This window comes from Xenopus tropicalis, chromosome 6, assembly GCF_000004195.4.
Source record: "Xenopus tropicalis strain Nigerian chromosome 6, UCB_Xtro_10.0, whole genome shotgun sequence".
In the NCBI taxonomy this organism is placed as follows: domain Eukaryota; kingdom Metazoa; phylum Chordata; class Amphibia; order Anura; family Pipidae; genus Xenopus; species Xenopus tropicalis.
The window spans coordinates 66980849-66992959 of NC_030682.2; the positions used below are offsets into that span (position 1 = coordinate 66980849).

At 36.6% G+C, this 12111-nt stretch overlaps 1 protein-coding gene across 1 annotated transcript in view; it reads right to left on the bottom strand.

The window, feature by feature from the left end:
* rprd1a (regulation of nuclear pre-mRNA domain containing 1a) overlaps nt 1-12111 on the bottom strand; it is a 50376-nt gene that overhangs the window by 3982 nt on the left and 34283 nt on the right. Inside the window, exons 5-6 of the mRNA XM_002941320.5 lie at nt 11715-11841; nt 11252-11427 (exon numbers count right to left, since the gene is read on the bottom strand). Coding sequence (XP_002941366.1) covers nt 11252-11427; nt 11715-11841 — 303 coding nt within the window. The remainder of the gene's footprint in view (nt 1-11251; nt 11428-11714; nt 11842-12111) is intronic.

Consider the following 12111-nt stretch of genomic DNA (forward strand, 5'->3'; position numbering starts at 1 on the left):
AACTTAGTAGAGAAGTAAAGCCTACATTTTCCCACACCGTGTATAAATTGGGCATATCTCCCCCACCTAAATGCCATCATTTGTACTGCATATCATATATCCCCCTCCCTTTGCAGCACCATCACTTTTTCCTAAAAAAAATAGCAGCTTTCACCCAGCAGCCATTATTCCTCTGACACATCATCAGTGAGAGTCCATCTGCAAACAGCACATGTGCTATAAAGTTTTGATTGAGCACTGTAATAGTTAAGCTGAGCTCAGGAGAGAAGGTTAGGGGAAAAATATGAGCAAATAGCTAGAACATAGTTTCTATAGGAACTAGCAATGCCATCTCTTTGTTGGCTGCTACACTGGAGGACGTAAGAAAAACTGAGCATGCCCAGTAGCCAACAACCAAAGCAAATTCCTGAGGGAGGGGGCCGAGTAAGTTAAAGGAGGAGAAAAAAATCTAAATAAAGGGGATGCTGCAGCCTTACTATAGACATTTGGCAGAGAGGCAGGTATTAAAAGATTTCAAAGAGGCTTTTTACTGATTAAATTTTTGTGTGTGGGGTTTACATGTCCTTTAAGCATTGTGCCATTGTTTATCCTACATGCATGTAAAATGCTGGCACTTGCTGCTGATAAATATATATTTGTGTGTATGTTTATTTGTTTCTCTATGTATGCATGTAGCAGCTAAACTTGATGTTGGAAAATGCTCATGTTAATTGGAAAAAATTATACATCAATGGTCTTGGTTAAATGAGGCAGCATTCTGTGAGTGATCTGTCAACTATATTTTGTTTTATAATTAGGTATATTCTTACTGGAATCTATGTGAAACGCCAGATTATAAGTTGTTTTGTGCCCTGAATACACATTAGCTTAAGGTTTGCTTTAGATTTAGTTTACCACTTGTTCCCGTAAAAGGGAAACTATTATTATGGTAAAAAAACCTGGTTAACTCTAGTGACTATTTAATTTATCCTTTTCTCAAATACTCTCCTTACAGCTGGCTAAATACTGAATATTTGAAAGAATTTAAAAATGTGCTTGCAGTCACTGATTTCACCTGGCCTAACAAGCTACTTTTAGCATAAATAATCTGTTTTAAATACCAATCAGTATGATTACTTGCAGCAGTAAAGAAAAGTTAGGCTGGAGGGCTTCATTCATTTACTATGTCATAACTCACATTTAAGTAAGAAACAATATCCTCTTCAGTTTGGTATGATGTTTTAAACTACAACTCTGTTTTCCAAAAAGTTTGGACACTGTGTAAAATGTTAATAAAAAGAGAATGGGATGATTTGCAAATAATTTAAACCATATTTTTAATTGTAAATAGTACAAAGACAACAAATCAGATGCTGAAACTGTAAAATTTTGTTTTCTGAAAAATATATGCTCGTTTTCAATTTGATGCCAGCAACATGGTTGAAAAAAAATTATTTTCCACTGTGTTGTACTACCTCTTTCTTTTAACAACATTCTGTAACTATTTGGGAACTGAGGGGACTTGTTGCTAAGTTGCCTGATATAGGATTTTAGCTGCTCAACTGTTTGGGGTCTCCATTTCATAATGCGCCAAATGTTATGAATAGGTGTGGATTGCAGGAAGGCCAGTTTAGCACCCAGAATTTTTTTCTTACTACAGAGCCATGCTGTTGTAATAATTGTAAAAAGCAGATTGACAAACGTTGCTCTAAAACCTGTATACATTTGTATATCGTTCAGCATTAATGGTACCTTCATAGATGTGCAAACTACACGTCACATGCACTAATGCACCCCCATACCATCAAGTATGCTGGCTTTGAACTGTGCACTGAACAAGCTGCATGGTCCTTTTCCAAAAACAGTCTGAACTTTTGAGACAGTTTTCTACTTTACCTCGGTCCATCTGAAACGAACTTGGGCCCAGAGATGGCAAAGGTGTTTCTGGATCACGTTAATATATGGTTTATTCATTGCATAGCAGAGTTTTAACTGGTATTTGTGGATACAGAAACAAACAGTGGTTTCCCAAATTCTTTGCAATTTTATGTTGAGGAAACTTTACGCTTCAATTGCTGAATTGTGTAACCCTATACATCTTTACTTTCGAGAGACCCAGCCTTTCTGGGATGCTTTTTAGAATAGCAAAACATATAGCAGGCAGGCACTCCGGAAAATCCAAAAAGTTGTAGAAATCAGCAGCCAATAAGGGAATTAGTATAGGCTATAGCCTATGATTAAGTACCCTATGGTACGAAACGCATAAGGCTTCCCTGTACTTTTACATATGGACTAAATAAACTTTATACCTTTTTATACTAATTCCCTTATTGGCTGCTGATTTCTACAACTTTTTGGATTTTCCGGAGTGCCTGCCTGCTATATGTTTTGCTGTTCCCATGATGGCTCCTTCAAGCTGAAAGGTCTGGGGCATGAGCACCCGGACCTATCCCTATCACGGGTAAGATTTACCTTGTACACAAAGATTTGTGATCACTCCTTCTATTGTATATGCTTTTTAGAATAACAAAAATGTTGCCGGTGTCTTGTTGCCCCATATTGCCCCAACTTTTTTGAGACATGTTGATTGCATTAAACTCAAAATGAGCATATACTGTATATATATTTTAGAGAACAATTCTATCAGAATCAGACATTTCTGATTCTGATTTATGTCCTCATACTGCTTGCAATTAAATATAGAGTTCAAATAATTTACAAATCTAATTCTTTTTTATTTACATTATTATTTGTACAGAAGTACATATATAAATTTAGTTTGCCAACACAACTGCACTATGGAACTGGGCAAAGAGAATTATATTTGTGTGCAACTCTTCTTAAGATTAGCAAGCTTGCATATGGTGTTTATCAGAGGAAAGGTCAAAATAACAATTTAACATCAAAAATACTACATGGTTATTTTCTCTCACAGAAATGCCTAACCAGTGGGCCCTGGCTGTTCTTACAACATTTACCCAAATAAAGGGGTGAAATAAGGCATTTTAAGCAGCTTATTGGCCCAAAGCTTGGGTTCCACCACTAAACCAGTTACCACACACACAACTGGATATCAGTGCTAGGTACATACAAGGGTAGAGCGAAACAATGCAGGACATGAAAAGTAACTACAGTTAGGTCAGATTTCAAATGCAATATCAACAGCAAGACATATTAACAAGGAACACAAACTCTAGTGAAAGTATGGATAACAACGAAGGAAAGGCACTGAGCCAGTATATTCCCAATAGATTAGTTTCAACTGTGCAAGCTAGAACACTCTTCTACACTGTAGAATGTGTTACCATACCTGAGTAAACAGCCCTAGAAGCTCTGTTTGTTTAATGTAGCAGCTGCCCTATTAGATTGGTGTGACATAACTTCCCTCTTCTGCCTGATTCTCTCCTAGCTTTGGGCTTAAATTTCAGCAGGGAGAGGGAGAGAGAAGCAAACTGAGCAGGCTCAAGCCCATGCCCTAGAGCAGGGATCCCCAACCTTTTTTACCTGTGAGCCACATTTAAGTGTAGAAAGAGTTGGGGAGCAACACGAGCATGAAACATGTACCTGGGGGCGCCAAATAAGGACTGTTATTGGCTATTTGGCAGCCCCTATGTGGACTGCCAGCCTATAGGAGACTCTGTTTGGCAGTACAACTGGTTTTTATGCCTCCAAAACTTGCCCCCAAGCCAAGAATTAAAAAATAAGCACTTGCTTTGAGGCCACTGGGAGCAACATCCAAAGGGTTGGAGAGCAACATGTTGCTCACGAGCCACTGGTTGGGGACCACTGCCCTAGAGGAAGAACTCTGAAGCCCATGTGTACACAACAGAAGCAAAGAAATGCCATGTTTATTTTCACAGGGGACTAAGAACAACAGGACTGTGAGTGTAAATTGGTATATTTACATAGACCTTTCAGATAATGCTTACTTGTTTTAACTATTCCTTCTACCTTAAGAAATGCTGATATCGTATTCCCTATAAATACAAATTATTCATGGTATTTTGGTTTTGCCATGCTATTTTAACACAGTGTTTTCTTTCTTTTGGTGATATTTTAATCAATACCTATAGCAATGTATTTATTAACCCTGTTTACAAGGGTCTTGCCTCATATTTGAAAATAAAATATATTAATATGTGATTTTTTTTTGGGGGGGGGGCATTTTCTATACATTGCAGACCTACATTGCAGATCCGCAGCATAAAGAATTTTGACTTTATATGTCTATAACTGCTGCTTTACTATATATTGGTTATGAGAAAAAACAGGTTGAGTATGATACAGTAAGTCTGCAGCTGCCTTGCATTCTTATTGACTGTGAATATAAGTACTTATTTGTATGTATGTATGTATTTGAGTATGTATATTTTTGCACATGTACCTGTATGCAGGAGTAGATATACTAAAGAATGTGTGCCATGTTTATTTGTGAATATATCTGCATTCATCTTAAAAAAACAAAAACAATCATCCCTAAGCTACCTCAAAAAAACAAAAAAACATCTAAGGCTCTAAAACCTCTAAGCTTACACAGCTGGCATTTTTGGTGATGCTGGTCTGGGGTTGCAAAAACATTACATTATTAAAATGGCTATGGAATAGTATACTGGGTTCTTCAATAAATATGCTCCAATATATTCCAATGCTTCTGCACATGTGAATATTGAAATTATTTGTTGGTGCTGTGTGCATTAGTGTCATATGCCTTAACTTAAGTGTGAATTTGCATGTGTAAGTAAACTGGTACAAGAGGGTATGTGGTAAACAAAGACCTTAGGGTTGATTCACTAAAGGTTGAAAAGTTTTATTGCACGTTTTTATGCGTTAAAATTGACGCAAAGAAAAACCCTGCGCGATTCGCTAAAGTATTATCGCGTGTGTTAAGTCGCATATCGCATGCGTTAAATTTCGCAATACCGTATGCGTTAATTTTAACATTGCGTTCATTTGCGCGCAGAAATAATACTAACACATGATTCACAAACACTTAGACGCGCTAAATATTGCATTTGTCTGTGCGAAAAATAACACCTACTTGAGACAGGCAGTAATTATAGAAAAGTACAGTTAATGAGCTTTTGGCAATAAAATATGGACTTTGCAGTGTTATTTATTCAAGTATGTGTTGGCCCTAGAGTGATGCATCCTCCAGTTTAAAGGGAAATTATCATTTTCTTAAATGTAGTTTTACGAAAGTAATGCCGTGTATGGCCTAACATGGCGTGCGTTTTTTCGCATGCGGCGACTATTTGTGCGCAATGTGTTCATTAGCACGTGTTCCGTCAAATACCACACGAAAATAGTCTTAGCGACTTAAATAATGCACACAGTATCGCGTCTAAATTAACGCAAGAATCCTTTTAGTGAATCGTACGTTAAGACGCAAAAAATGCATGCTATAAATAGTGCTCGAAATATCGACCTTTAGTGAATCAACCATCATGTGTGGCTACGCAGATGATAGAGGTAGCATACCCATAGTTCCGGTAAAAAATTAGGGAAGGAGGTAGGACAAGAGCAGTATAGTAACATATGAAGAACAGGATACCAGAACAATAAGATGTAAAAAATATTTTGCACAGCATCCATGTAGACAAGAATTTCCAGAAAGAAGCTAAATTTGCTGCAATATAAAATAGTTTTGGTTTAGAATGTTATTTCTTTTTTGAACTATACAACAGAAATACATTTTAAAACCTTAATCAACTCATGCATAAAAAAATGTAGGCTCAAAGGCAAGAATGCTAAAGTACTGGTTCTTCTTTAGGTCACACTCTTCAAAACACAGCCACTAACTGGTGGGCAAAAGGCAATGAACCAGCTGAAAGCAGATTCATATGTGCCAGTCCAATTACAAGACACATAAATGTGTTCTGCCTACCCTAATACGCTGATGAGACTACTTCTTCACCCCTGCAGCCATGCTGTGAGTGCGCATACAGTTGATCCAATATTGTCACCCACTGACAAACTGTCAGCCAGAAACAGCCACCTCAGACCAGATGTAATAGACCTGGCCCTTGCAGCAAACACAATTATTATTGCCCCTAGCACTATACCTTACAAAATATAGCCAGCTCTTCCCATTCTTTATACATTAGCATAAGACTGTTACTTGCTCAGTAAGAGTATTATCAAAGCTAGCCAGGTTCGGGATTAGATAATATGCGCAGATGTATTGCCATTGTAGGAAACCCCTCATGAGATCTTTTTTATTTAATTGCAGCACACCAGCTTATGCTTTCCTGTGTAGATAAGCTTGTATATTCAGATTACTACATCTTTGCCATTTGTGTACTAAGGTGGAGAGCTGACTGTCAATTTACCAGTGTCTGGCAAGTGGTCAAATATCTTAACCCATAAATTTTTCGTAGACCACCAGCTTAACATCAGCAAATAAGGAACCAAGTTGTTATTACAGAGCTTCTTTCTATGATTCACAAAGATGAATACAAAAATAAGCAGATCAGGTTAGAGATCCCCTAAAATTATCAGATATAACAGGGATCATATATATATTGACAGTTATGAACTAATCAGTCTACAACCATATTATCCAAAAGATTGCCTTTACTAGGATCTTTACTATATAGACTCTAAATTTTAGAGTATTTATATTGTTAGTGTGTGTGTAATTGCATCATTGCCTCCTTATCTATCTCTCTCTCTGTCTATATTTCTGTGAAGGTCACATATTCACTAGTGCATTAAACAGCTCTTTATACTTAACAATTTCTACTAGAAATCAATTGTCATACAATTGTATGGTTCCTCATCTACATTACATGCAAATAGATTTCCACATGACCATTTACATCTGATTTCGAAATAAAAATTATCTACTATTTATATCTCAAATCATATTATGGGCAAAAAGAGTTACTTTTATGGACCCCTGAATAAAGTGACTGCTGCTTTCTGTTACACATACTGATTTTAACTTTGGCCAAAAGCTCTATCTTGGGTCTCTTTTGACAACAAAAACTGAATTTAAACTAAGTAACTCTTATCTTCTTACGCTTTTTTTTTTTTAAACTGTTTCGAAACTAAACGTGCACTCCTGCTACACAGATAGCAACTGGTCATTTTGTAAAGTACTACAATTACCCAATCCAAGGCCTGATTTAACTCTAACTGAAAATTTGTGGCACTTTATAAAAATTGGGGTGCCTAAGTATTACTTTATTAAGATTTAGAGCAAATCTGACTAAAACTGTTCTTCCCAAACAGCGGGGTTAACAGCCTTGGGAGCCCCACAGTAGTGTCTGGGGGTGCGCATCTTGGAGGTCAGTTAGGGTGAGATTAAGAGACAATGATACACTAACCTAAAGCTCAATTAGATATATATTTGGGGTGAACACATAATTGTTGTCTAGATATTCTATGATAAAATTACAGATATTACAGTAATGGTTTCATATACCTGCAACCATTTATCACCTATACAAAAGTCAAAAAGCCATAGGGCTACAATAACAAGCCGAAATAAAAAATCATGTTCAATCATGCAGTAACCCATAGCAACCAATCAGCAGGTAGTATTTACTGGTTATTTGTTCAAAAGCAAGCACCTTATTGGTTGCTATGGGTTAGTGTACCTAGGCTAATTAAATGTCTTTTATGACATAAGGGGGTGAAAGCAGTTGTTAGTTTTAGTGCAAAAGAATCTTATATTGTGGGAACTGAATACGGATACTTGTTCTTTTTCTCTATCAATGTGTTCCCAATAGTGTTCTTGACGCCTGGCCAACAGGAGTATATCATTATTATTATAAACATTATTTTCCTAGACACACATTTAGGACCAACACCACCAAAAGAAAAAAAAATGGACGGGGGTTATACATTTCAATGGTAAAAACCTGTACTTCAGAAACACAACTATAGTTTAGATGCTGTGTGTAGCCAAGCAGGCAACCATATTAGTTGAATTTGGGCAGTAAAGCCAAAATTATATATGAAACAACATATACTCCTTGTAGAATGCAATGGCTTTAGTTTACAGTTGAGGCCAAATACTATTCCTGGCTCACTGCAGAATGAATATAGGACATTGGTTGTCAAGAAATCATTAATTTGAAGGAGGTAGATTAAAAGATACAAGCTTTAAACACACAAACAAAAATTATTTTCACCTTATGTTTATTACTGGTCATTTAACTACCAGCGATTCTATGAATACAAGTTTTTTAAGTGGTAGTTCATGTTGAAATGTACTATATTGTAGACTGAGTTTTTCTTAGCAACTTTCTAGTTGGTCTTTTAAGCTTGTACTTTAAATGCCATTTGGTTTTTGATTCCAGAAGTCAAAAAAACTATTGCTTTTTGAGACTGCAATGTTATTTTGAAAACCCTAGCAACCAGATACTTACTGAAATACTAAACTAGAGAGCTACTGAACAAAAATAAAGAATTCAAAACAAAAAAAACAAAAACAAAAAAAAATAAAGAGTACAAACTGTCTCAGAATATTACTATCTACATCATGCTAAGGGTGATAGAAGACATTAGAATCACTGCAATTAAATTACGTTACTTTCTGAGATTCAGCTTAATAATGGGGAAAATGCCTTCTTTTGCATTTTCCCCACAATTAAGCCGAATCACCACAAGTCATGATTTTGCATTTCGTCCACAGTACCACAGATTTAGCTGCAGGCAACAAATCTTAGTGTGCCATTACCCTAAGGGCTCTGGCACATGGGGAGATTTGTCGCCCGCGATTTTTTTACCGGCGCTTTGGCGACAAGACGAATGACAAAACGGCAATGGAACCCCAATGGAAATCGCCAGCGCCAAAACATACAAGGCTATTTCTGGTCGCCTGTTGCTTGAAATCACACACAGACCCTTTTCTGAGCGACTTGAAGAAAATAGCCTTGCCATTCACAAGCACTGAAATAGAGTACAGCGTAGTACACGAGGAGATTAGTGGCTACGATTCGCCGCCTACGTCTTGTCGTACGTAATGACGCACGTGGTTTGGGCGGGGATTTTGAGCAGGTTTTCCCTCCGCGCCAAGTCATGAGGAGCCATTCCGTGCGAAAACACGCCAACGACAACACACTGAGGAAAGCACTCCTATTTCCACAATGCCATTTGTTAAACTCCATTTTGATACTGAGCGCCTCATCGATCTCGTGCAGGAACGTCCAGCATTATATCTAACTGACTTGCCCATATATCACAACAAACAAAATAGAAATAATCTTTCTATTAATTTTTAGGTGAACTACTCACTTTAAGTAAATAGGAACTGTGTGTTGCTGCTTCAGGAGAGAAACAGGAAAAGGGTATAGAATTAGGGAACCTCCCTCATTGCATATCTTTTTTATATTTGTAATTGAGTGGTCAGTGTAATACGGTTTCTTTTTAATGGAACCAATTTAATGTTATCTGTTGACTTGAAGCAGTGGTCTCTGTGGCCAAAGAATCATAAAAAAAAACAAACTGCAGTTTTATAATTAGACATAATTATATTTTATTTTGAGCATACAAAAAATGAGAGGGGGATTGATCAATGCACATTCCCTGATCCCATTTCATAAGTAAATTATCTATGCTAGTGCATGTATTTACAAAAAACGGGTTTTTAGTTACAAAATTATGATCATAAGATTGGTAAACCACCATACCACGTCAAGATAAACCCTGTATGGTGGTCCTATCTATTTACTGCTGGTCATATTTTTCAAAGGCTGGCACTCCCATGCACTGTTGCCATTTTTGACCTGGGGACTGCTTTGAGTCAGAGGGCTTAGTCCACCCCCGTGAGGGGGTAAATACATGCACTAGCATAGATAATTCACTTATGAAACAGGGGACCAGGGAATGTGCATTGATCATTCCCCTCTCTTTTTGTATTCTTGTAGTTAATTTGGCCAGATCAGTTGCACTTCCATTGTATTTGTATACTCTATCCCCTTCTGTGTATCTATATTTTATTTTGATTAACATTACTGGATCCCAGCAATGCTGTACTGAATGTAGAAAGTCTGATCTGCACTTTGAGGTTATTTGAGAAGTTATTGCTTCATTTTTCTGGAGGTTAGAGAAATAGAAAAAGAAAAAATGTAAAATAATTTACGTAAACTACAAATATACCATAATCTATAAATGAAATGCCCCTCATGCAAAGTTATATGGTTTAGCTGGAACAGATCAATTTTATATATGCTATACAAAACTACAGACTAAAATGATTTAAAAAGAGGAAGCGGCAGCCTCTTTCACTTTTGGATCTGACAAAAAGGCACTGGCTGATGACATTTTTAGTATGGTTGGTCTGTCAGTTGCCCTTCCATGGTGGTCATACATTTTGAGGTGATCAGACAATATAATCAAAATCACTCAAACAAACAAAATTCATGCGTGTACGGTCACATGGTCATATGGTGTATGCAAATAATTTATATTACTCCCAGCTCTAACACATTGCATAAATATTTACTTAAAAACAAGAGACAATACAGGCATTGTAGGTTTAATATTTATTATGCTGTAGCAGGGCTGGTGCGATATTGAAGATGACACCATTTTTGCGGATATGTCCATCACCACCTGCAACACAAGCTAGACAAAAGGTTAAAAGCACCTGCTATATGGCTCTTATACCATTTGACTGACCCTCAAAATAAGGACAAAACTGGTGGGTCAGAAAGTTACTGCTTGGTAAAAAATTGTTCCTGCAGCTCTCACATATTACCCCAGTAAAAACATGTTGTATAAATGTATACAAAACATGTGTATGTATGTGTATATATATTCTATATATCTATATCTATATATTATATATCTATATATATATATATATATCTATATATATATACATACATATACATACACACACACGTAAAGGATCTTGGCAGCATTTTGCATCAGAATTAATAATTAATCCTTAAGAATAGCTTCTGTGACAAATGCAACTTCACTTGTTAAAATCGTAAATTGCAAATAACCCCAAAGCTTAAATCAACAGCAGCCTAAAGCATACTAGGCATGTGCAGTGTCACACTCAAAACATGGCCTGACATGATCAAAATATGTAGTCCTGCTGTGGACATCTTTGAATGCATGGATCATTGCAATGATAGGACTGCTAAATCTCTGGACTAGTGCTGTAAGTTCAGGCTAGTGCAGTATACAAAATACACCATTTATAGCCACATCCATTTTCCAAACATTACTCACCTGCCAAGAACCTGTGTCTCACAAAAAATACTCTAGGGGAATACGGTATTTTAGATAAAACATGCAAAAGTTTACGCACATCCAGCTGCTGTTCTTTCTCATCAAGGACCTCTTTTTGACTTCGCAAAAAGTCTGACAGCATTCGGGTTAGTTGTTTCCGATCATCTATCTCTGCAGCCAACCTGCCGTTATAGTCTGCTAACAACATACAGGCATCATCTACCATCTTTGAAAGCCGATCACCAGAGTTCTTATCTAAAAAATACAAAAAACAAAAACATTAACCAGACAGTCTGTAAAAATTATAAGGATGTATGAAATCCATAATTTTTGGATTAGGCCAAATACCAAATCCTTCAAAAAAAGATGGATGTATACTGAACCGTACCTAAATTTGCATATTCAAATTTTGTGCTAAAGAATCTTTGGAAAACAAATTCATAAAAAATATCAGGGATTCTGCTGAATCCCGAACAAAATCTTGGATTCGGCCTATTTCTAAAATAACCTTCTCAGTGAATAATTGCAATTGATTCACCAACCGGTAATCTTGTCAAGAAGAGACACATCTTGGACCTCTACTGGTAATGAGCTTATTCTCTGATGCACTGCTGCATCCCCAGAAGCAGCGTTTTCAAGTTCTTGCAATGCACGGATGAGATCCGATGTCTATGAAAAAAAGAACACAAGGTCATTCCTAAAAATTCTAAAGAATCAAGCACAAATCAACAGACAGCTACAAGGACAAAGGTAGGTAGATGACACGAATCATGTTCTTTGAATAAAGTTTCTTCAAAAACAGGTTTTAGATGTGCATTGATGTAACACTGAAGTGGGTTTTGCCCACAATAAATTGTAATTTTTTAAATGTTCTCTTATTTATATACTATTGACACAACTCTGCTGTGTTTTACGGAAAATAAACATTACTCTCATCAG